General features: G+C 38.6%; 1 protein-coding gene across 2 annotated transcripts in view; it reads left to right on the top strand.

Annotated features, from left to right (window-relative positions):
* The window catches only part of LOC120195624, a 34031-nt gene extending 8928 nt beyond the window's left edge, over positions 1 to 25103 (top strand). The window contains exons 18-21 of one of the 2 annotated variants that reach the window (XM_039197591.1): positions 107 to 226; positions 1415 to 1515; positions 22504 to 22549; positions 24763 to 25103. In XM_039197591.1, the coding sequence (XP_039053522.1) occupies positions 107 to 226; positions 1415 to 1515; positions 22504 to 22549; positions 24763 to 24813 (318 nt within the window). In that variant the 3' untranslated portion in view covers positions 24814 to 25103. Of the gene's footprint in view, positions 1 to 106; positions 227 to 1414; positions 1516 to 22503; positions 22550 to 24753 lie in introns of both variants that reach the window. The other variant, XM_039197590.1, reaches the window with a different exon arrangement.
* The last annotated feature ends 520 nt before the right edge of the window (positions 25104 to 25623 follow it).

Raw genomic sequence — 25623 nt, 5'->3', positions numbered from 1 at the left:
AGTTGTCTGTATCTCCCAATTGGGTGATAATGCTTCCATTTAGTTTTCTGGTTATTATATTTATTTAATTACAATATCATAACTCTGAAGTCTTTTTATATTATAGACAAGATATCTTGATATATGGGAACCGGCTACGCTGACTATTAAAAGAGACGGTTACAGTATCAAGTATAGTGGACCCAATGGCCCTGTGGTCACCGAGAAGTTTTACCCAACCACTCAGGTATGACTAATTACTTGATTATTCTTTTGAAATCTTGTAAGAGTGATATAGACAGTTAGGATGTTACGATTTATAACAACTTTCAGGTCTAAATTGGTTGTGGTCCTTGAGAATAGTAGTGATTTTGATTGGTGAAAAGACAGTACAAAAACCCCTAAAGCCTCAAACCTGTTTCTTGATTTAATAGCTAGCCTTCATAACATTAAGCTTCACCTCTAGATGCTATGTTTCTGCACAAGACTTATGCTCTGGTCATTTTATATGTGTGCTCACTCCAATCGATTTGGACAAGCAAAGTTCATGATCAAGGAACTTTCAGAGATTTCCTCTTTGGTGAGGAGTTGCTCTAAAATTTTCAGATCTAATTTGATTGTGTAGAGATTGATTGATGAAAAGAGAAGATGAAAACCCCCCATGTAACATTAAGCTTTACATCTAGATGCTCTGTTTCTACACAAGGCTTATGCTCTGTGGTCCTTTTATTCCTATGATAACTCCAATCAATTTGGACAAGCAAAGTTCATGATCAGGGAACTTTCAGAGACTTTCACTTTGGTGAGAAGTTGCTCTAAGAACTATGTGCGGTAACATTCATTAAGGTTGTACTGCAGATTAGCATAGACGTAAATACCTCATTTTACGAAGTTCTCCTTTGTTCACTTTATGAACCAAAGAAAAGTGTTGACTTTCCCTGGTTTCTCTTCCTAATTACTTTTTGAGAGTAAAGCTAACCTGAGTTAAACATGTTTTTAAGATGTTTGCAATAAATGAATCTAGCACTGTATAGTTGGATCATCTCTGGAAATCAAATCTCACCACAGATTGTGTTTTTTTTATAATTGTGGGGATCCAGAGTTATTCTAAGGTTAAACACAGAGATATAGAGATAAATTTCTGATCCTAGAAATAATTCATATTCAATTTATGAAGTATAACATCATATTCTGTATGTCTTGTCCTTCAATTACAGTAATCCTTTCATGCAGTATGGAAATGTTTCAATATATTTGTGCCCGTGTATCGATTTCTGTTGGAAATAATCTAATAGAGTTCCTGATTTTGGCTGTTTTTGATATATTATTTTCCCCTGAGGCATTAGATGGCAAGTGCTCTCATATTTTCATCCTTGTTTATTTATGTTGGTGTCTTTTTGTCTTTTTGTCTATTTATTATTTATTGTTTCTCTAGATTAAAATTACATTCGAAGAGCCTACGGAGTTTATGATTATTGGATCGAATGGTGTCCAGCGTGTGTTACGAGCAGACAGCAGCTCACAAGATATTAGTTGGTAAGTTCAAAGTTTCTTGTGGATAAATAACATTTGTCGATTACGCTTCCATAAGCATATTACGTTTGAGAATAACTACTGGAAAGTTGACAAAAGTAACACTATTCTAGTAAAAGCAGGAAAAAACTTTCATAGAGGATACCTTAATTCTTAGGACTTGATGTTTTATCCTGAAAGTGTTTATGCACTGGATTTTGGGGTGGAGGGGATTACCTCCCTTTTACAACCCGAAGCCCAATGCGCCTCATTTGCTCATTGTAGCTTTGATATTCCTCTTTTTTTTGATAGGAAAGGGAGACCTCATTAAAAACCCCCTTCATACCTTACGAAATATGACTATTTTGTATGGCATTGGAAGGAGGAAAAGAGTGTCTCAAAATATTATTGAACAACCATAGAAATACAACATGGGAAACAGAAAACACCTAACTGCAACGAAACATAACATTACAAAACCCCCGAAACTAACACAGCTTGCCTACACACAGTCCCACTCAGCCAATTCCCTCTTTTGCCAACTTATAAGCCTCCCAATTAACCCCTCTGGAAATATGCCTAATCATCACATCCTTATCCAATGTCTTATCTTGGTTTACCAATTGGAACTAGGAAAAATTCAGAGGGTATGTGGGAACCGGTTGTCCAGAATTTTAATAAGAGATTAGCTGGGTGGAAAGCTAAATCGTTGTCGCTGGCGGGCAGACTTGTTTTGGTTAAATCCGTACTATCATCCTTTCCAATCTTTTTTCTATCTATTTTCAAGATCCCTCTAAAAGTGGCTCAGAAGTGAACTCGTTGATGGCTAACTTCCTTTGGGGTGAAGATCTTGATAAAAAACGAATTCACTGGGTGAATTGGAAATCGGTTAGTAAACCAATCGAAGAGGGTGGTCTGGGAATTCTTGACTTAAGGTTGATTAATAGGGTCCTACTGGAGAAATGGGTTTGGAAATTTGCTAATGAAAAATATAGTGTGTGGAAGAATATGATTTTTGCTACAAAAACAACGTTAGCAGTATGTCTCTTTCAATTTCTAATGCGGCTTCACCTTTAGACAACTGGATATGGAGAGGTATCCTCAGTAATTATGCTAAGAATGATCAGATTGGTGATTGTTTGAGACAGAATTCAAAGATGAATCTGGGAAATGGTCGGTCGATTGCTTTTTGGAGTGATGTTTGGATTACTAATATGCCTTTAAAAAACCATTTCCCCAGAATATTTGCTTTGTCGACGAATAAATGGGGGATGGTTTCTGAGTTTGGGGAGTATGAAGATGATGTCTGGGTTTGGAACATTCAACTTAGAAGAAATTTGTGTGATTGGGAATCGGACCAGTGGATCGCTTTAATGTCATTGATCGACAAAATTTCGTTGGAACGATCTGTGGATTACTTCATGGGATGGTCTGGAAAGGGGGATGGCATGTTTTCGGTCAAATCCTATAGACTGTCGTTACAAGGTAGGTCGGAAGAGAGTTATGAGTGGAAGAGGTGGGTTTGGGATGGATTGGCACCTCCTAGAGTACAAACTTTTTTATGGCAGATCTGTCATCAGAAATTAGCAGTTAGAGTGGAATTGAAGAAAAGAGGGATTCAGATTTCGGAGGTTTTGTGTCCACTATGTCTTTCTAAGGATGAGTCTATTGCACACCTATTCCTATCGTGCATTGTTGCCTCGGATTTGTGGAGCAAATTCATAAGGTTATGGAATATCTCTTCGATGTTGCCTCAAGACCCTTCTGCTATTCTGTGCTCGTGGTCGAACCTAAGGCATAATTCACTTATTTGGAGGTTTATTCCGGCTGTCATCTTCTGGTCTATTTGGAAGGCAAGAAATTTGGTTGTTTTTGAAAACGGCAAGTGTGACTCTAATGTTCTGTTCTTTATCACTAGATTTAGATTGGCGAAATGGTTCTTAGCTAAATACCCTGGGGTTCGGATTCAGACTGGCCTTCTTGTAGGGGATCCTACGAGGGTTGATAAACTCCTCCCTAGTTCGAATACGAAGAAGGTTATTGGCTGGACTCCTCCACCATCGGATATGTTCAAACTTAATGTTGATGGGGCAGTGACTGGAGATGGGATGCAGGGTGGTATTGGTGGTGTTTTGAGAGACTCCTTTAGTTGCTCTTTAGCTAATTTTTCTTCTGCAGTAGGGCCGGGTCTCCCTATAGTGACTGAACTAAAAGCTATTAAGAATGGATTGGTCTTTTTCTTTTCTTCCAATTGGGCTAACAAGGGTAGACTTGTTTTGGAAAGTGATAGCAAATGTGCAGTGGAATGGATTTTAAAGCTACAACCTGCTCCTATTTTTTCAGTGATTTGGTGGAGGAAATTGGAGTTCTTGTTACTGCTAAGGGCGTCGTTCTTAGATGGGTTCCTAGGAGTTGCAATATGGAGGCCGACAGGTTAGCTAAGCAAGGGATCGGTTGAGTGTTGCAGGCTTTCTGTTGAGTCTGATGAACTAGCTGAGGATGGGTTAGGCTGAGGGGTTTGTTTCCCAACGCTATTTGTATTAATGTTATGTTTTATTATCGAGGGTTAGAGTGTTATGTCTATCTTATGTTATTCAGGGTTAGAATGTATTGTGTATATTATGTAATTCTGGTCTATTAATAAATTGAGGTACTCTTTTCCTCCCTCAATTTGTTGCCATTCAAGAGTCAACTATGAGGGAGGTTTTTAATGAGACCTCCTATTCCTATAAAAAAAAAATCACATCCTTATCCCTAATTAACTCAATAATCTCATTCAACAACGAACACTCAGAATTAGGACAACCACCCAGGTTCTTTATCCACTTAACCACAACAAGGCAATCACACTTTACAATTAATCTCCCTTTACAACCCCATTGAGAATCAATAAAAAGGTTCAGGCCCCTTTTAGTTGCCAACATTTCAGCAACTGTAGGGGGCCTTTGTCCCACTGCCTCTGAGAAAGAACCCAACAAAAAACCACCTGAATCTTTAATAGTGCCTCCAATGCCCCCTTTCAACCAATCACCAGTGACAGCACCATCCACGTTCAATTTAAAGAAACCTGAAAGAGGTGGAACCCAAACTGTCCGAGATAACACCTTACTCCCTTGTCTGCCCCACATATCCGCAATAGATGGATCCCCCATTAAACAATCGAAAATCATAAAGATATCTGTGTTTAGCAGAGAACCAAGCCACGAGTCTGTATCTAGTTTCGAAAAAAAGATTAATCTGATCCTTAGACCCCCCTCAAACACTAACCTATTCCTGTATTTCCAAATAGACCACATAACAACACCAGGAATAAATTTCCAGATTTCTGATTTCTCAACCAACCCCCAACAAGCGTGCAGAAAAAAATCAGGAGCAAAATGCAAAGGGGAATGAACATTCCAAAAGTGCAAAAACCTGCACAACTCCCATGATACAGAACAGGTGAAGAACAAATGCGACACTGACTCGGGAAACAACCCACATAACGGGAAAAACTATCCACAATACCGGGTACTTTCCTATTCAATAACTCACACTTAACAGCTAATTTCTGGAGCATAACCTACCCAAGGAAAGATTCCACCCTAGGAGGCATAAGAACACTCCAAACCATTCTACCCCATTTATAATTAGTCCCCAACACCTCGTACCAGCCCTTAATATAGGACCTAACCGTAAAACCCCATCACCACATCCTTTCCATAATAAACAGTCATCTTGCCTCTGATCAATACACAGATTCCAGTAAATGCAATAATTCAATCCACATATTCCCTTCCCAATCTGCCAAGTTCCTCAATTTGATATCCCAAACCCAAGTTGAAAAACAAAACGAACCAAAGTCTGAAATTTCCCCCCTTTTATTAACAGATAAAACAAACATTCTTGGGAACCTATCCTTTAAAGACACCCTTCCAATCCAAATGTCATGCCAGAAAGAAATAGACTTCCCATTCCCAACTTTCAAAACCAGCAAATTCCTAGCTTACTCACCCAACACATCCTCTTTCTTCCTGCATTGAACAACACTCTTCCACATCCAAGAAGCATGGCTAGGTAACTCCTTCAATAAAATATCAATAGAGTTTTGCTTGGGAAATGGGTGTGGAAATTTGCAAATGATAAAAATAGTCAGTGGAAAAAGATGATTTGCTGCAAGAATAACGTTAGCAACTTGTTTCTGTCAATTACGAAGGCTATTTCTCCACTCGATTCCTGGATTTGGAGAGCTATTCTAAACAATTATGTCAGAAATGATGAGGCTGGGAAATGCTTGAGAGTTAATTCAAAGATTCATCTTGGTAATGGCAGATCGATAGTTTTTTGGTATGATGTGTGGATCAACGACTCAAACTTAAAATCACAATTTCCCAGAATTTTTGCTTTATCGGTTAATAATTGGGGGACAATAGTTGAGTTTGGTGGTTTTATTTAGAATGTTTGGGTATGGAACATTCAGTTAAGAAGGTATTTTCTCGATTGGGAACTAGATCAGTAGATTGCATTAATGTCCTTGATTGAAAATGTATCTTTGTCGGATTCTGTGGATGATTTTCTTAGGTGGTCGGGGAAAGGTGATGGCCTTTTTTCGGTCAAGTCCTGTAGGATGTCACTATATAGCAGATCAGAAGGTTCATTCGATTGGAATAAGTGGGTTTGGACTGGTTTGGCTCCTCCTAGAGTGGAAATGTTTCTATGTCATCTTTGTCATGGTAAATTGGCAGTTAGAGAGGAGTTGAAGAAGAGAGGTATTCCATTGGTAGATATTCTTTGTCCTCTGTGTCACTTGCATGAAGAATATGTTGAACACCTTTTCTTCTCTTGTGTGGTTGCAGGGGAGTTGTGGACTAATTTCCTTAGGATTTGGGAAATTTCTACTGCTCTACATCAAGACCCCATTTCAATTCTGTGCTCTTGGTCGTTTCTTAGGCAGAATTCTTGTATTTGGAAGTTCATCCCGGGGGTTGTTTTATGGTGAATTTGGAAGGCTAGGAATTTGGTCGTTTTTGAGAATGGGAAGGTTGACACTTCTTCTTTGTTCTTCTTCGCCAGATTTAGATTGGCTAAATGGTATTTAGCTAAGTACCCTTTGGTTCGTATCAACTCGGACATTCTAGTTGGGGATCCAAAGCTTGCAGATAAGGTTCAGTATTCTCATGTCCCTGAGAAGGCTAATTGTTGGACTCCACCGCCCCTAGACATGTTCAAATTCAACGTTGATGGGGCGGTAAGAGGGGATAGGTTGCAAGGTGGTATAGGTGGTATTTTGAAAGATTCTACACCCAATACCTTAGCCACCTTCTCAATAGCGGTAGGGCCTGAAACTCCCATTTCAGCAGAGTTGAAAGCTATTAAGGAAGGGATTGTGTTTTTCTTCTCATCGGAATGGGCTAAGAAGGGGAGATTAATTATTGAAAGTGACTGTAAAACAGCTGTGGATTGGATTTCTAAGCAGAACTCTGCACCTGCTTTTTTCAGTTCTATGGTGGAGGAAATTGGGGCATCTATTTCGGCTAAGGGTATTGTCCTGAGATGGATTCCTAGGAGTTGTAATATGGAAGCTGACATGTTAGCTAAGGAGGGGATTGTTTGATTGCTTCAAGCACATTGTGGGATTGTTTTGTGTTGTTTTCTTGGCCGTATTCAGGGTGTTAGCCGTTAGTAGCGTTGTTAGATTGGTTATAGGCCAGACGGGGTAGAGGTCGTTGTACAATTGTACAGGGATGTGTAGATAGTGTTTTCGTTTTTGGTTTTTTTTTTTGGGGAAGTCCCTGGGCTGTATCTTATGTATTTTATTTTGGTTAATAAAATCTTAAGGCACTCTTTTCCCTCTTCAGCTGATTAAGGAACTTCTATAAAAGCTCCTTCAATCAAGAAGGGGGTTTTTAATGAGGCCTTCAATTCCTATAAAAAAAAAATAAAAAATAACAGAGTTTAAATTCTTCAGAACCGATGCAGGTATTCTGAAAATGGACAAAAAGTAAATTCTTCACAAGCACAGTCGAGATTTGCGTCAGAGACCACCAACTTCAGTAAATCTGGAAATATTTTTATATTGACTGGTACATTAGGGTAAACTTTGAATCAATAGAGGCTCAAATGGCACTGATAAGCTCAGTTTCATGTGAATTGATCCCATTTCTGACTCTATGATCCTCTGCTGCTTTGAAATATGAACTGAATGTGTTATTTACTATTACGCAGTTCTGGAAGGTTCTCTGAGTCTCTTCTGCCACCACTTTTCTCGTTTCCGTTTGCGTGCATGCAAGCAAATTCAAGCCCCCGATTTAAGCTACTCATGTTTATCATTTTTCTCTTATTTTTGTTGTGCACTCCAAGTTCACCAGTATAACCCTCATCTTTTTCCTTCTGAACTGAATTATAACAAATAATCACTGCAGTTGACTACTTATTATATTTATCTCCATGTGTAAGAATTATGTTGTTAACTGTTTCACAGGTAAGATCTCCGTCATTTATACCTAGTTATAAAATAAAAAATATTTTCTATAAATTGTTTATGGAATTGGCTTTATTAAGTAGCTATAGTGGACTAATCTTTGGCAGTCTGCTGCTCTTATGTAGTTAAGTTAATATGAATAGATGAAGGGGCGGGGGGGGGGGTGGTGGTAGAGGAGGAAGATCATAGTGGAAGAAAGTGAAATTTAAATGGAGATCATGGTCAGGAAATTTGAAGTTAGAGGTAGGAAAGCACTGGATAGGTTATCTTGGAGACTTTCAGGATGGTTAATATTGTGTTTGAGGTTAAAATCAGAATTCTGGTAGAGTTACTGTGGAATTTGACGAGAAACAGTTTGTTTCTTCAGTCTGTATTTTTTTTTGATAAGGAGGCCTCATTAAGAAAACCCCTTCATATCCATTGAAATACTAGAAGGTATCTCAATGAACATTGGAAGGAGGAAAAGAGTGCCTCAAATTTATTAATACTCCAACAGAAAATACAAGAAATACAGAGATCCTATCAAGTCCAAACCAACAAACAAGCCTATATAATTATAAGAACTATCAGAACCTAAGAAATAGCAAAAACTCTATTCAATTCCTAGCTTTGCTAATTTATCCGCCTCCCAATTTGCAACAATTTCCTCAGTTAGAGCAGCAAATAAGCCAGGACAAGCACCAGGATTTTTAATCCAATCCACAGCATTAACACAGTCACTTTCTATAATCAATATACCCGTAGTGCACCAGCCTGATTCAAAGAATAAGCTTATCCCAGCCTTGGCAAACTCTTGTGGAGACAAAGAAGTATACATAGGCTAGAACTCCTGTAGCTGTACAACTCTTTATTTAAACTTAGGATAGAGTTTATCCTAAACTAAACTAATTTAGAAACTAAAAAATGACAATCAGTTACAACTTACAGTTACTACCAATGATGACAATATCCAGAATAATGGTCTTCACTAGACTTTTCTTCTGCGTCTTAAACTTCTTAATAGTCTGGCTAAACTCTCCAAACCAAGCCTGAGGACTCTGCTTTAAGTCATATAGAGATTTTTTTTCAAACCACATACTTTCCCATACTCCCCTTAAGCAACAAACTCAAGTGGTTGCTCCATATACACCAACTCCTAAAGATCACAATGAAGAAACACATTCTTTATGTCTAACAGTAACTGATGCAAAGGCCAATCAAAAGTCTCTGCAATTGAGATAAATAATCTGGCAGAAGCAAATTTAACCACCACAGACCAAGTATCATGATATTTGAGCTTAACTTTTAGCCATAAGTCTAGCCTTCAATCGAGCAGTGGAGCCATCAGGGTTGAATTTGACGGTGAACATCAGCTTTGGTGGAATTGTTGGCCATTAAAAAAGGTCTTAGCTATTTTGAAGCCTCGAGGTGGAGCTCTAAGAGACGGTTGATCATTGAAAGTGATTGTAAAAACTGTGTGGAGTGGATAAAGAATTTGGATGATTGTCCTGGCATTTATGCTACAATCTCTAAGGAAATAGCTGATAGAATTAGGAGTAAAGAGGGTATTCTTCGCTGGATAGCTAAACCAGCAAACTTAGAAGCAGATGCTTTAGCCAATATAGGAATTGGTTAATAGAGTGGCTTTTTTTTTTGGGTTGTGGAAGATTCTGATGTAGGTTACAAGGTTTATGTTTTGGGACAAACAATCTGTAGTTCTAAGCACTTTGTACTGTTCTTTTATATTTCAATAAAATCTGAGGCACTCTTTTACCCCTTCTGCTTTTTACCGGAATACCCCCTGGTGTCGTAGTCAATATGAAGGGGGTTTTAATGAGACCTCCAATTCTTATAAAAAAACTTGTTTACCAACATGTAAAGTAACCAAAGACCAGGTTCCATTTTCATGTTTAGTCGCCATCTCCTCAAGCATACGAGTACGCCATACACGATGATCTAATGCCTTGTGGACAATTTTAGGGACACTTATCTAGGGTGAAAGGAAAGAACAAAAAGAAGACAAATGATTATAGGAAACAACAGAAGAAATTATGTACAAGTATGTTTACCTTTTCAAAGAGCAATAGGGAGATCAAGATTATTTTTGGTGGTTGGATCAGATGACGAAGATATTGATTCATCAGGACATGGTTTTGGAGTGTCGAGAATAATATCAGAACTAGGCAGACATGGACGCTCATCAGGACATGGGTCTAGAGTCTTAGAACTAGTTGGACTTGGGCGACGCAAGAAGGTGAATTTGATGGGAGGCTTAGTGCAGATGATGGCAGGCTTGATTGCAAGACAATATGACAAAGTAACAAATCATCCTCCACGTGATTCAGAACCTGAATTAGAAGTGAGGGGTATTACCCAAAAAGACACTTTAAGGAATTAGGATAAATCTTTGTAATTTGAGGACGAGCATCCTGAACAAAACAAGTACAACCAAATATCTTAGGTGCGATAGGAAACAAGTTTTTGTTTGGAAAGAGAGTATGTAAAGGGGTATTACCGGACAAAATAGAGGAAGGCATACAACTAATGGGGAACCAAGCAGTAGAGACAACATCAACCCATAAGCATTTGGGTACCTAAATTTGAAATAACAAAGCTCTAGAAGTTTGAAGAAAATGTCTATTTTCTCTCTCAGAAACACTATTTTAAGGAGGGTCAACACAGAAGTTTGATGAATAATACGCTGCTCAAGCATGCATTTCTGAAAAGGTCTTAAAAGTTATTCTTTGACATTATCACTCAAATTGGGTTCGAATTTCAGCATGAAAGGAAGAAAAGTGAAGAAACAATTTGGAGCGATGTTTCACTAAATAAAGCTAAGTCATTCTAAATGAGCCATCAACATCAGAATGTACCAACGCAAAAGGAGCAGTAGCTTGCTTATTAACTCGAGGACTAGAACTAAGACAACGATAATTAGCAAACTGATAAGATTCACAATCTTAAAAAGAAATATGGGAAAACTAAGGACAAAAACATAGAAAGTAAAGGGTGACCCAAACGCAGTGTTCGTCAAAAGGTGATGGTACAAACAAACAATCGATTCAGGCATCTGGGTATCAAGAATGTAAAGACCATAAGACATATGACCCTTATAATCTTCTTCATCATGAAATCCTGAATCAAACAATAATCAGGAAAAAAAAGAGAGAACAATTAAGGTCATTTGTAAGTTTGCTGATAGAAAACAAATTAAAAGATAGTTGCTATAGACTCAGAACATGTGATAAACGAAGGGATGAGGTAAGAGTAGCGGTTCCAGACCCAATAACATTGGATGTTAACTACGTAACATGTAAAGTAATATCCTACATTAACTACATAATATCATACATTAAATACAATATATATCAAACCTAATAATTAGCCTATAAATATGTAAGATACATGATGTCTAAGTTTTTTTCCATTATGAAACTATAATGATAATCCACTGAAAAAGCCTTTGAAAATGGAGCTCTGATTAAATCGGACAAAATATTTTATCCATATGAAATCTTAGCACTCTAAGAACACAAAGATCTATCTCATGAACACCTATGCCAATCATTCCTTGAACGGGATGCCTAAAAATATAGCGAGGCTTGCTATATAGGACACTGATCTTATTTAGATGAACTGCCAATAGAACATTGATTTTAAGAGAATATATATATAATTTATGCTGCTACTTTCCATTGTAAAGATATATTACCCATAGATAGGACTCATTTGTGCACTTCCAACCAGTGAAGTGTCACAGTCAGAAGAGATGAGAGTGGACGAGAAGAAGGAATTGGGGAAATCAGAAGTCAAGGGTTAGGGATTGAGGGAATTGAAAAGGGGATTTAGGGATTGAAACACGAGAAAGGGGCATGAGGTACTTACCCTCTGAATTGGAGTCACCCGTGTAACCGGTCCAGTCAGTGTTGGATCAGCCCAAGTCTCTAGCCCAGGACGAGTTAAAGCAGCACAGGTTATGTGGCCCAATATCCTGCAAGGAGAAAGAAGATAAGAATGAATTAGTCAGTTATAAGTTGTTAGAAGGAATGCCAGCTGGCATTGTTAGATTTCCTGTACCAGCTTGTAACTAAATAAATACCTGCTGTGTAATCAGGAATTTCCTTATGCAATGAATGAATGACTATTTTCTTCTCTAAATTCTCTCATTTTCTCGTATCTTTCTCTATTTCTCTCATTCCATAACAAATTGGTATCAGAGCCATCATTTCCTGGCAAATTGCAGACTGGATATGCAAAAGAAGAACCAAACCATGGTCGGATCTACTGATATCTCTGCCATCAAAAAGCAGATTAAGGATTTAAAGAAAACAGTACAGCAAGTAAATGATGAAACCAACCCTCCCAAGTGGTGGGAGGCACAAGATAAGCGTATCAGTTTGTTGGAGTCTAGGATGGCAACGACTCAAAGCTACATGGAGCAGATATTGGGGATTTTGACAAGGAGGACGGAGGAGCAAGTCCAAAACAGCCCAGAAATTAAGCAGATGTTACATATGGCAATAGAAGATACAAATGATAGGTATCAAGTGCTTGATAAATTGTCAACAAGAGCATTTGATGCAATTCCATCCATTACTGGAACCATAAAAATTGATTCACGACTACAACAAAATGTTAGTCTGAGTGGGCTTAGCAAATTGATTTCGTGGAAAAATCTAGTGGACATCGAGGAACAAGAGCAAACCATTTCAGAGAATGCTCAAGTAAGTACTCCTAACCTCCTTAAGACTGATGGAATAAAGATTCTGGAAAAATTGGGAAAGAAAACTGCCACTTATTATGACACAGGATGGAGAGCTAAGGACAAACTTGTTTCTATGGTCAATAAAGGAGTAAATCATGATGCAAAGATTGAAAAATCTGATGTTCCATATGTACCTTGCACTCATGAAGGTCTTTTGATGTGGAAATATGCTTCGATGAATTCGAATGATTTTTTAATTGAGAAGAATCTGAATACAACTAGGGTAGATTGTTGCATTGGAATTCATGTAGACTTCACTGATTTTCAAAGAAAGGTTGTCTTAGATACTGCTACAATTGCGGTGGCATGTGGAGTATGGCATACTTCTACAGTTGTTGAGGTTATTGTCACTCAATCTACTACTAGTGTTTCCTCAGGAAAATTATTCACATGGGGGGATGGGGACAAAAATCGTCTTGGACATGGAGACAAAGAAACACGGATTAAGCCCACGTGTGTTCTAGCATTAATTGATTACAATTTTCACAAAGTTGCTTATGGGCATGGCTTAACAGTTGGGTTGACAACATCAGGGGAATATGTTGAAGAAAATGCCTGTGGTGCATATCACATCGCAGCTCTAACTTTCAGTGGCTTTAAAGATCTGTTTGACTGGCAGTACTTCATTGAAACCCTGAAGGACGATGTCCATATAGTTGAGGCAATACCACCCGAGTATACTGGAATTGAGCCATTTAACAAAATGCATATATCCTGGTCTAAGGTTAGCTATTATAAGGCAGAGGTCCTACCATTGCTGAAGCAGCAAAAAGCAATCTATTTTATACACACTGATTCTCGGCTTGCCAATAATGGTATCTCAAGTTCCATAAAAAAACTTAGGTGCTGGGTGAACTACAAGGCACTGAAATATTCAGCTGCAAGTGAAGAACTTGGAATTACGTTGATTTCTAGAATGCGCCAAAATGGAAGCCCTTATCTTGCTCTACATTTGAGATACGAGATGGATATGCTTGCATTTACTGGCTGCAGTCATAGCTTGACAACAGAAGAAGATAATGAACTAAGTAGGATGCGTCATAAAGTCGGCCATTGGAAGGAGAATGAGATTAATGGTATAGAGAGAAGATTGCTCGATGGCTGTTCACTGACCCCTAGGGAGACTTTTTTCTTGCTCAGAGTATGGGGTTTCCCACCAAGTACTCGGATTTACTTAGTAGATGGTGAAGCTTATGGAAATGGAAGTATGGAGCCTCTTAAGGAGGATTTCCCTAACATCTTTTCTCATTCCTCCTTGGCAACAGATGAGGAGTTGAATCCTTTCAAGAACCATCAGAACATGTTGGCCGGTTTAGACTCTGTTGTTGCCCTTCAGAGTGATGTAATTGTATATACTTATGACGGAAATATGGCAAAGGCAGTTCAAGGCCATAGGCGAATTGAGAACTTCAAGAAGACTATTTGCCCTGACATGATTAATTTTGTGAAACTTGTGGATTACTATGATGAAAGAGAATCTGGATTTTTCAGGGAGAGCGAAAATAGTACGAAATGCAGAAATTCTGCATCAGTAACTAATGGCGGTCAAGCTGAGGCTGACTGGATTGAAAAGGATGAGCCTGGAGTCTACATAACACTTGTAGCACTGCAGGATGGAATTAGAGATCTTAAACGTGTGCGGTTCAGCTGGAGAAGATTTGGAGAGCACCAAGCAGAATCTTGGTGGTCAGAAAACCGTGAGAAGGTTGTGGAGAGGTACTGGGATTGGGAGCTTACAAATGAAACTCAACCTATTTGGAATATGTTTACTAATCTAACGGAATATGTGGGGTATAAGTTTGGGTCTATTGAGGTTGGTTACAATGGAAACTTGGTGAACTACAAAGCTTTAGAAGACTATTGTTTCAGTTTTTATACTAGTCAGAATTTAATATTTTTGAGTGCTCTAAGCTTACAGCTGCCACTCCAAGAACCCTGCCGAGCTATTGGGAAGAGCGAAGTTTCACAACACACTAATGAGGTGTGGTATGAAGTGAAGGTAAATTCTGATAAACAACCTACTCTGCTATGGTGTTCAGAATTCACAATGCATATGGTCCCAGATATGTTGCAGAACATAATTAAACAACATACTGAAAAAAATCGAAGTGAACGACAGTTTCAAAGGGGAAAAGAAGAATACCTAAGATTGCGGCCCTACAGGCAGACATCCATTGTCCTGCAAAAAAATTTAAAGTTAGCAGCAATATACTACGGATCTTACAAAATTATTGCGAAAATTGGCGAGGTCGCGTATCGATTGGACTTACCAGATTTTTTCCGATTGCATCCAATTTTTCATGTGAGCATCCTGAAGATACTAGTTAGTGACTCAACAGTCTCTTCAACCGACTCTCCTGCCATGGACGATGATGGTCAGATTCGATTAGAGCCGTATAAGGATATGGGAAGAAGAATAATGAATCGACAAAACAAACCTGTAACGCAGTTGTTGGTACACTGGACAGACCTCGATGACACCAGTGATACATGGGAAGACGATATTGTTCTTCGAGGCCAATTTCCTGGATTTGATCCTTGGGGACAAGGATCGATTCCAGCGGCGGGTATTGTCACAGTCAGAAGAGATGAGAGTGGACGAGAAGAAGGAATTGGGGAAATCAGAAGTCAAGGGTTAGGGATTGAGGGAATTGAAAAGGGGATTTAGGGATTGAAACACGAGAAAGGGGCATGAGGTACTTACCCTCTGAATTGGAGTCACCCGTGTAACCGGTCCAGTTAGTGTTAGATCAGCCCAAGTCTCTAGCCCAGGACGAGTTGAAGCAGCACAAGTTATGTGGCCCAATATCCTGCAAGGAGAAAGAAGATAAGAATGAATTAGTCAGTTATAAGTTGTTAGAAGGAATGCCAGCTGGCATTGTTAGATTTCCTGTACCAGCTTGTAACTAAATAAATACCTGCTGTGTAATCAGGAATTTCCTTATGCAATGAATGAATGACTATTTTCTTCTCTAAATTCTCTCCTTCTTTTCTCGTATCTTTCTCTATTTCTCTCATTCCATATAACATGAAGCTCTCAACTACTTTTCATTTTAGAAATGTGCTTAATTAAATACTTAGGCAATTTATCAAATTTTCAAAGTTTCTAATGGCGTTAGTTAGAGAGAGAGAGTGAGTCTTTGAAATGCAAGTTGTCTGTTGGTAAAGTTTGAGAGGTCCATGGAGGAGAGACTTGGTCAGCGTTTATTGATAATCTTAGTAGGAGAGTGCAGCGTAATGCTTTATGGGATCGTTTTAGTTATTTTGGAAAAGTCATTAGGGTGTTCATTCCTTTTGTCAACAATAGACTAAAGTATAAGGTTAGTACGTTTGCGTTTGTCCATTTTGCAAGCAAGGACGATCTGTGCAGTGCAGTGGAAAAGATGAACAACGTCTCGATTGATGGAAGGCGAATTTCTGTGACCGTAGCTAAATATGAGAAATTATCTGGGACGAGGAGGCAAATTGCGGGTAGGGTTCAGGGGTTAAATAGTGTTGGAGAAGGAGGGACAAAGGCTGGTAGATTGTCTTCTCCAGTAGGGAGGGTAAGGAAGATGGAGATGATGAACAAGTTTCTTGATGGAAGAACCTTTAAGGATACAGTTGTTGGGGTGAATAAAGATCCAGAGGACGTTCAAGAGGGTAATCATAAAAGTAAGAAGGAGATGAGAAAACCTATGGAAGTATTTATTCCTGTGGAGGAAAGGGTCTGGTTGAGATAATCTTACTGGTATATGTAAAGCATTTTTTGTAGAGTTTCTGCAAAAAACTCTAAGGAACGACGGCATTAATGCAAAGGTGGTAAGGTGGGGATGTGCAAGAAATGCTTGTTTGGTAGTTTTCCAATCTGTGGAGGAGAGAAGGATGGCGATGGAAGAAAAATGGGAAGCTTTGTCCTTTTGGTTTGAAAGATTGGATCTTGTTTTGGATGAGGGAAGCATTCCCCTAGTTTATTGTGCAATCTCCATGTTAGGAGTTCCTCTAAATTGCTGGTCGGTTCCTTTCTTTACTAATTGGCATCCAGATGGGGCAAGTTAGTGAAGATCAAAGAGGAAACTGCTCAAAGAGTAGACTGCAGAGTGGCGCAGATGCTTCTTAGGGTCGCAAGTCCATTTGATATTCCTGAACACATTATCATCAATACGTATGGGAGGAAATTCCTGATTAAAATTAAGGTTGAATGTGGAGACGATTTTTTTCCTGAGTTATCAGAAATAGTTGAAAGAGGATGTTCCAGAGGATCCATGGGAGGAAAGCTCCTCGGACTGGAGCCAAGAGGATGTTCAGGCGCAGCAAGAAGGGCACGTGGTTTTGCAGGAGGTGTCCGACAACCAAATCAGGGTAGAGGAATGGGTTAAAGGTTCCCAACGAGGTAGAATCACAGATTCCGAGGAAGGTTTGAATTTTGGTTCAAATTCAAAAAACAACTTTTCTGCAGACTTGTGTACAAGAGTGAAAATTGCAGGAGATGTCTCTATCCAGCATAGAAAGTCAGGAGGTTTTATTGAAGGGAGAGAAGATGGGAAAAGTATAGGGGGTGTTTCCTATGGGCATGACAAAGTTGACTGGGATATTGGGCTTCAGGAAGGCTTGGGAAGATATTTGTTGAGTGGAATGGATCAAGAAAATGGAAGAGTAAACATGGGCTGTAATACTCCCATAACAGATAATATTGAGGAGTAGCTTCGGGCTCATCTGCAGTGTGGGCCAGTAATGATGTCTCAACAAAGAATGTCTGGGAAGAGTGAGGCTGGAAGTAAAACAGGGAGAGGTTAATGCAAGCGTGTTTATTCCAGATCAAGAAGGGGAGGAGCTAAGAGCTGTGTGGGGACAAGATCAGATTATGTTAATCCAAGGGAGACGGTAAGAGGAGCTGAGTCACTTGAGTGCTGGAATGTAAGCAAACTGCTGGGGGTGAAGTTTAGAGGGGGAAAGCAAGTTTTTATGGAGAAAGCAGCTACATTGGTTAAGGAGAGAGAGAAGCAAATGGGAGTAGTTAAGGGGTATTGGTTTGTAAGGTTTTTGATTGATATAGATGTCAAATTGAAAAGTGTTGTCTTGGAATGTTAGGGGTCTAGGTAGGAGGGTGAAAGCTAGAGCAGTAAAGAGGTTCGCTGTTGATCAGAGGCCCACAATTTTATTTATTCAAGAATCGAAATTGGAGTTGGTGAGCCCTTTTTTATTGAGGAAAATGGGAGGGAATTTCTTGACGGATTCGGCAGTATCTTCAGCTGAAGGAACTGTTGGAGGTTTAATTACGTTGTGGAATGAAAATGAGTGTGTTGTTAAGGAACAAGTCATTCATAGGAGATTTTTGGCAGTAGGGGGAAGTATTGAAGAGTCTTCCGGGCCTTGTTGGTTTATTAATGTCTACGGACCAAGTGTGGAGTCTGAAAAAGAGCTGTTTTTTTGGGAATTGCTTTCTTTTTTGGAAAATACAGATTGCCCAGTGTGTCTTGGAGGGGATTTTAATGTCGTTCTGTCACGAGACGAGAAGGCTGGTGGTGAAGTAATTTTGGGTTCAATGAATGTTTTTAGACACTTTGTGAGCAATGCTAATTTGGTAGATTTACCTTTGGCTGGAGGTAGATTTACATGGTGTAGCAATAGGGATGTTCCAACCTATGTGAGATTGGATCATTTTCTTGTGGATCAGAATTTTTTATCTTTTTTCCCAAGGATAAGCCAAAGTCGTCTACCTAGGTCTGTTTCGGATCACAACATGATTTTGCTGGAAAATAGGGGTTGGAATTGGGGTCCTAAACCATTCAAACTGTTCAACTATGTTATGGAGGAGGAGGGTTTTGGGGAGATGATGGAAAATGAACTGATTAAGTTGTGTAAAGTAGAGAATAAAATACCAATTTCCACTATGTTAAAAGGGGTGGAGAAAGCTGTGAAGAAATGGTCTAAGAAGGGTTATTTAGAGCTTCCTCGGAAAATTAGTTTGGAAAAAGAAATTCAGAAGTTAGAAATTGATATGCAACAAGGCTCTTCTATGGTGTCCATGCAGCATCTATTGGAGGCGAAAAAACAATTGTGGGATCTCTATAAAATTGAAGAATCGATTTGGTTACAAAAGTCGAGAGTGAAGTGGAGTTTGGAAGGGGATAAGAACACAAGGTTTTTACATCAATGTGCTAGAGGTAGAGGTAGGAGGAACCATATAAAGTCCCTCAATGTGGGGAATGAAGTCACTTCAGATCCTAGTAGGATTAAAGCCTCAGTGGTGGACTTTTTTAAGGCTCTGTTTCAGCAGGGAAATACATTGGAGGTAGACGATTTGGACCTGGAATTTCTTAAACTTTCGAATGAGAAAAGTATGGCTCTTGAAAAGCCATTTTCTGAAGAGGAAATATGGGAAGCAATTGCCAATTCAGATTGTAACAAAGCGCCTGGTCCTGATGGGCTAAATTTAGGCTTCTTTAAGAAGTTCTGGTCAAGTTTGAAGGAAGTGTTGCTGCTGTTTTTTAGGGACTTTTATGAGGGGAAGGATTGGGATATGGAGATTAACCACTCTTTCATTTCTCTTATTCCAAAGAAGGTCAATCCGGAGGGGCTTGATGATTTTAGGCCAATTAGCCTTGTTGGAGGGTTTTATAAAATTCTTTCAAAGGTTCTAGCTAGAAGGTTGAGTTTATGTATTAGTGAAGTTATAAGTCCGTCTCAATTTGCATTCATCCCGGGGAGACACATTATGGATTGCTCCTTTATTGCAAATGAAGGTATTGACTTTTGGAGGAAGAAAGGATTGAAGGGGGTGGTATTTAAGGTGGATTTTAAAAGAGCTTATGACTCAGTGAATTGGGAGATTTTGATGAAAATAATGGATAAAATGGGATTTGGAGTTAGTTGGTACTCTTGGATACTTAAATGTGTGTCAACAGCTTCTATTTCTATTCTAGTAAATGGGAATCCAACAGAGAAAATTCACCCTTCAAGAGGTCTAAGGCAAGGTTGTTCATTATCTTCGATGTTGTTTAATTTGGGTGGGAGGGGAGTTGCTGCATTTACTGTTGGTAAAAGCAGTGGATAAGGGGTTGTTTTCGGGTTTTGAGCTAGGTACTCTAGATCGATCATTCTTGTTATCTCATTTACAATTTGCGGACGATCTTATAATTTTCAGCAAAGCAACAATTCGCGATTTGCTGAATGTTAGGAGGGTGTTCATTTTTGAGATTTTGGTGGGATTGAAGTTGAATTTGACAAAAAGCAGAATATTTGGAGTTAATGTTGAGGATGCATGGGCTAAGGAGATTGGGTGTTCAATGGGTTCTTTTCCTTCGGAGTATCTTGGGCTACCATTGGGAGCCAAGAGGAATTGCTTTGCCTTGTGGGAGCCTGTTGTGCAAAAATTCTATAGTTCATTGGCTGGTTGGAAGGCAAACTCCCTATCGTTGGCTGGAAGGGCTGTTTTGGTTAAATCCGTTTTGTGTTCTCTCCCCATCTACTTCCTATCTATTTTTCGGATACTAATTACTGTTCTCAACAAGTTAAACTCTATTATGGCAGGTTTTTTATGGGGAAGTTCGACAGAAAAGAACATCTATTGGTTGAATTGGAAGTCAGTGTGTAAGCCAAAGAAATTGGGAGGCTTAGGGATTCCGAACTTGCTGCTCTTGAATAGGGCTCTTTTGGGGAAATGGGTTTGGAAATTTGCTTCGGAAAAGAGCTCTTGGTGGAAAAAAGTGGTGTGCAGTGTGAATAATTTGGATACAAATGCTATGATGATTGGGAATAACTGTACAGCTAGAGCTTCTTGGATTTGGAGGAGTTATTCAAAATTTCTTTTCTACTGATGATTTTGGGGATTGCCTTAGAAAAAACATGTGTTTTAGAGCTGGAAATGGAGAATTAGTGGAGTTTTGGAATGATACATGGTTGGGCATTGTTCCTCTGAAGGAACGGTTTCTAAGACTTTTTGCTTTATCGAATAACAAAAGGGGTAAAGTAGCAGATTTCAGAGTGAACAGTAATTCAGGATGGGTGTGGGATATACAAGTGAAAAGCAATTTGGTGGACTGGGAGGTTGAGCAATGGTTGCAACTTATTTCATTGTTGAATAGTACGACTCTCTCATTATTGGAGGAAGATTGTTGGATATGGTTAGGTAATGGTGAGGGTTGTTTTTCAGCTAAATCGTGTATAATAAGGTTTTATGACCAGGAGGGTAATAAGGGTAATTGGGAGAGGCATGTTTGGGCAGGGGTTGCTCCTCCACGGGTAGAAGCTTTTGTTTGGCAAGTTGCACATCAAAGAGTAGCAGTGAAAGAGGAGTTGTCGAAGAGAGGAGTGGCTGGGATTGAGGACCTCTTATGCCCGATGTGTGGGAAGGGGGAGGAGTCTATTTCACATTTGTTTTTGCATTGTGAGGTGGTTTGGGTTCTGTGGTCTAGATTTTTGAGGGGCTGGAATGTTTCTTTTGTGGTTCCTAATAAGGTGATTGACTTCTTAATTTTGTGGGATGAGTTAATTTCGAGATCTACAATTTGGAAATTCATTCCAAGGGCGGTGTTGTGGTTGGTTTGGAAATGTAGGAACGAGATTATTTTCCAGAAAGGGAAAGTGGATTCTGCACTGCTGTTCTTTTTTGCTAGATTCAGAACTGTTTCTTGGTTTGGGGCGAGATTCAAGGATATTAATATTCCTTTCGATTCTCTAGTTGGGGGATTTAAAATTGGCAGACTCGATTGGAAGACAGAACCATAGGAGCGTTCCTACTTCTCGGTGGGTACCTCCGCCATAAGGTTTCATTAAACTTAATGTTGATGGGGCAATGGTTAAGGGATGGGACAAAGGAGGAATTGGCGGTCTGATTAGGGACGATAGAGGTTTGAAACTAGGAACTTTCTCTGAAAAAATTGAAGGAGGTCCTCCTATTCTTACAGAGTTGCTGGCAATCAAAAGAGGTTTAAGTCTCATTGAAGAGTTGGGATCTTTTCCAACTCAGAGGATTATCTTGGAATCAGACTCGACCACGGCTCTCAAGTGGATTAAAAATCCAGATTTATGTACCCCGTTGTTTCAGTCCTCAGTAAGAGGCGTAGCTACTTGTGGAAGGAAAGGGTATCATCTCAAGACATATTGTGAGAGCTGCTAACTGGGAAGCGGATGAGTTGGCAAAAGCTGGTATAGGATGATCAGAGGTTATGAGTTATAGTTATTAAGTTGGGGCTGTTCATTGTGTTTTTTAAGGGGCTTGGTTTTTAGTGCTGCAGTTTGTGTTTATGTTGTTAAGTCTTATGTTATAAGCAGACCATGGTTATGGATTGGTTGTATGTTATGTTCAAGATTAATACAATTCAGAGGCGTTCTTTTCCTCCTTCCTATGTCCTCCATGTTACTTATATAACATGTAGGATATGAAGGGGGTTTTTACTGAGGCCTATATTCTATCAAAAAAAAAAATACTTAGGCCAAGAACAAGCTTTGGCAAACCTTTGAAAGGCCCTTGGAAAGCTGCTTCTGCGTACCTCTTCATATTTTATTTAAAGATAAAGGAGAGGGATTAGATATCCAAAAGTGCTGTATGTTTGTCTGTTGTCACTGTCAAGAATAAAAATCTACAAAAGTGTTTTATGAGATTCCGGACATTGTTTCGGCTCTGTCTGAGCTCCAGTTCTAATATAATATATAATGCCAAATTTTGAAATTGGTGCATGCCAACTTGGTGTCCATCTTATTTTAATTTTCAAGATTGTTTTCATCTATGTTTTAGATTTAAGACAGTTATACTGCGTCTATTTTTCAATCATGGTGGCTGTGTAGAGGTATAAGCTAATTTATATTTGCATTTTCATTTGTGCAGCTCAAGAGATACAATTGTGCTCACCTTGAGATTATTTATCATACGGGTATTAGTCTCCACTTTCTATACTTATATTTATACACGCTGAGGTGTGTCTTTGTTATGCCACATGCACTCACCTATATAGAGACTCGATCCTGATTAGGAGCTTAAAACTATTTGTTTTTTGGCATACCGGATCTATGATCTACTTTTAGACCTTTTCTTTTCATATCATCAGAAAGAATCATATTGATATCGACAGGTTCTTTGTGATCCAAGGATGATTTTCCTATTTCTTTTTAGAAAATAAGCTTTTGCTTTGGTTGCATACATATGTTCTTGAAAAGTGCCTTGGTTACATTCTCTGTCATTCTGGACTGGTTGACCATTATTCTTCTCTTAAATTGAAGATTGAAAGAATCTAAAGTCCATGCCTGAAAAAATGCACAGGTTTCAATCATGTATTATTGTTTTTCTGTTTCCCTGTCAAAGGATGATGCTTTCTCTTTTTCTTTCTCCTCTATTTTTGGCTCTATTTTGACCGATAATAGCTTCTATCATTTTTTTTTGATAGGAAATAGGCCTCATTAAAAACCCCCTTCATATCCTACATGTTATAACAGTAACATGAAGGACATAGGAAGGAGGAAAAGAGCACCTCTGATTTTTATTACTCTGAATCATAATGTACAACGAACTCCTAATATACTGCTTTACATAAGATTTACACACCTGATACAAACAGCAGCAGTATAACCAGAACCCTAACCTCCTGCTAAAACACCCTAACCGAAATAATATAAGACAGAAAACACAATAGGACTGAAAACAGAATTCCCTACATAAAGGAAACATTCCAACACCTCACACAGCCACCACAAGACACATAATCAGTCTATCCCATCTTTAGTCAATTTGTCAGCTTCCCAGTTGGCAGCCCTCAAGATCTGCCTTAAATAAATCTCCATCCCTTTCACCACAATAGAAACCCAAAAATCAACCTATACCAGCTTTTGCTAATTCATCCGCTTCCCAATTTGCAGCTCTCGAAATATGCCTTGTGATAATACCCTTCCTCTCCACCCGAGTAGCTATATCCCTCACCAAGGATTTAAACAAAGAAGTACTAAGATCCGGATTTTTAATCCACTTTAGAGCATTAGTCGAGTCCGATTCCAAAATAATCCTCTGACTTGGAATGTAACCAACTTCCTCGATAAGAATCAACCCTCGTTTGATCTCCAAAAGCTCTGCAAGTAAAGGAGGACCACCCCCTACCTTCTCTGAAAACACCCCAAGCACCGAACCACTACCATCCCTAATCAATCCACCTATTCCCCCCTTATCCCAACCTTTGACCATTGCACCATGTACATTTACTTTTAAAAGACTCCACCTAGAAGGAGGAGTCCTCTTTTTCAGATTACCATTCAAGTCTGCTAGTTTTAAGTCCCCCATCAAGGAATCGAAAGGAATATGGACATCCTTAAATGAAGTTCCAAACCAAGAAACAATTCTGAATCTTGTAATGAAGAACAACAACGCAGAATCAACCTTCCCTTGCTGGAAAATCACCTCATTCCTACATGTCCAAACCGATCACATCACAGCCCTAGGGATAAACTTCCATATGAGAGATCTCGGAACTAGCTCATCCCACGCAATTAAGAATTCCATCAACTTGGCCGGAACCACAAAGCAAACATTCCAGTACTTTAAAAACTTGCCCCACAAGTCCCACACCACATCACAGTGCAGGAACAAATGTGAGACCAAAAGTAGTCATATGGAGCTCAGACCAAAAACATTTTATTTATCAATTTTTTGATGTATTTAACCTTTTTAAAAAAAATGGGAATCAATTTTGCAATCATAGTATAGTTTTGTCATGCATCTAACCAAGTTTACTTTGTCAAAATCTTTATATTAGCTGCATGATTACAATCTAAGATTTTGGCATGTATGATCATATAAAAGTTACACTCCATCCTGGGCATTGACTGTGACCTATTCATTACACAAAATGAGCAGGAATGGGTGTTTTTTCCTTATGTTTTCGCACTTGGGTTGTAAGTTCGGTCGTGGTTGAAGGTGTAGAACCATTAATTGTGGGCTCCCTTGAATATTTGATAGCTTTCAGAAGAATATAATGAGACAATGATTAGCTGTAGGACCAAAGATAGTGTTTTGAATGGTTTTGTTGTCTGTAATTTTGCAATCCTTGCATTCTTTTAAACATGTGTGTTAACAATAGATTTCTCTTATTTGCTTTTGCAGGCTGGTGAGAGAAGAAAAGGGAAGAAGAGAGGTTTATTCTTTAACAAATAAGGTATACATGGTTCATTCACTGTGCAGCTGAGTTAGAAATCTTGCTATTGAGATCGTGTAGAATATATGTATATATATATTTGAGAAATGCCCCTCTTGCTTAACTAGTTAACTTGTTGGGTAGTTAGCTTTGGTGGTCTAATATTCTTTACAGGCAGCAATGTTGAGTCGTAATTGTGTCTTGTATTGAAAATTTCGGTCCCCGTTGCAGTCTTATCTTCGCTTAGAGGTCCATTGTATTTACAGGAATGGTGGTGATTTTTGTGATATAAACACCGTATGGTTATCTTTTGCTCATTCATCACCAGAGAATAGGTGACTTGAGACAAATTTGGAGTTTGTCATTAAATCAAATGAAATGACCATTTGGTGGCGTTTTGTTGCTTGTTCCTTTTTATGTCAACCATTACGTGGTTCAGTTATTCTGAATTAATGAAGTGGTGGAGGTGGTTATTTCAGTCCCTCTAGCATTACTTGCTTTTAGGGCCAAAAACTTTCTTATAATCAATGTGGAGAAAATTTTCTTTTTTAATCCAAACAGATTCTAAAAGTTCAAAAACTATACTATGATTGCAAAATTAAGACATACTATGATTAATAATTACAACTTTTATTAAGACATAATTATATGATTAATAAATTATTTAAGGATTTGAAACTTTTATATGTTGTCATATTAATTTTAAAATAAATTTAAAATTTATATTTTCATTTTAATGTATATTTATTATAAATTTATGAGTAAACTAGGGGATTGGTCATTTTCTTTTTATATTTTTGTAATATTATTAAATAATAATTATTTACATT

Source organism: Hibiscus syriacus, unplaced genomic scaffold (genome assembly GCF_006381635.1).
Source record: "Hibiscus syriacus cultivar Baekdansim isolate YM2019G1 unplaced genomic scaffold, ASM638163v2 tig00117016_pilon, whole genome shotgun sequence".
Lineage (NCBI taxonomy): Eukaryota > Viridiplantae > Streptophyta > Magnoliopsida > Malvales > Malvaceae > Hibiscus > Hibiscus syriacus.
The sequence above is the reverse complement of the archived record's forward strand: the minus strand, read 5'-3'. Positions and strand labels throughout refer to the sequence as shown.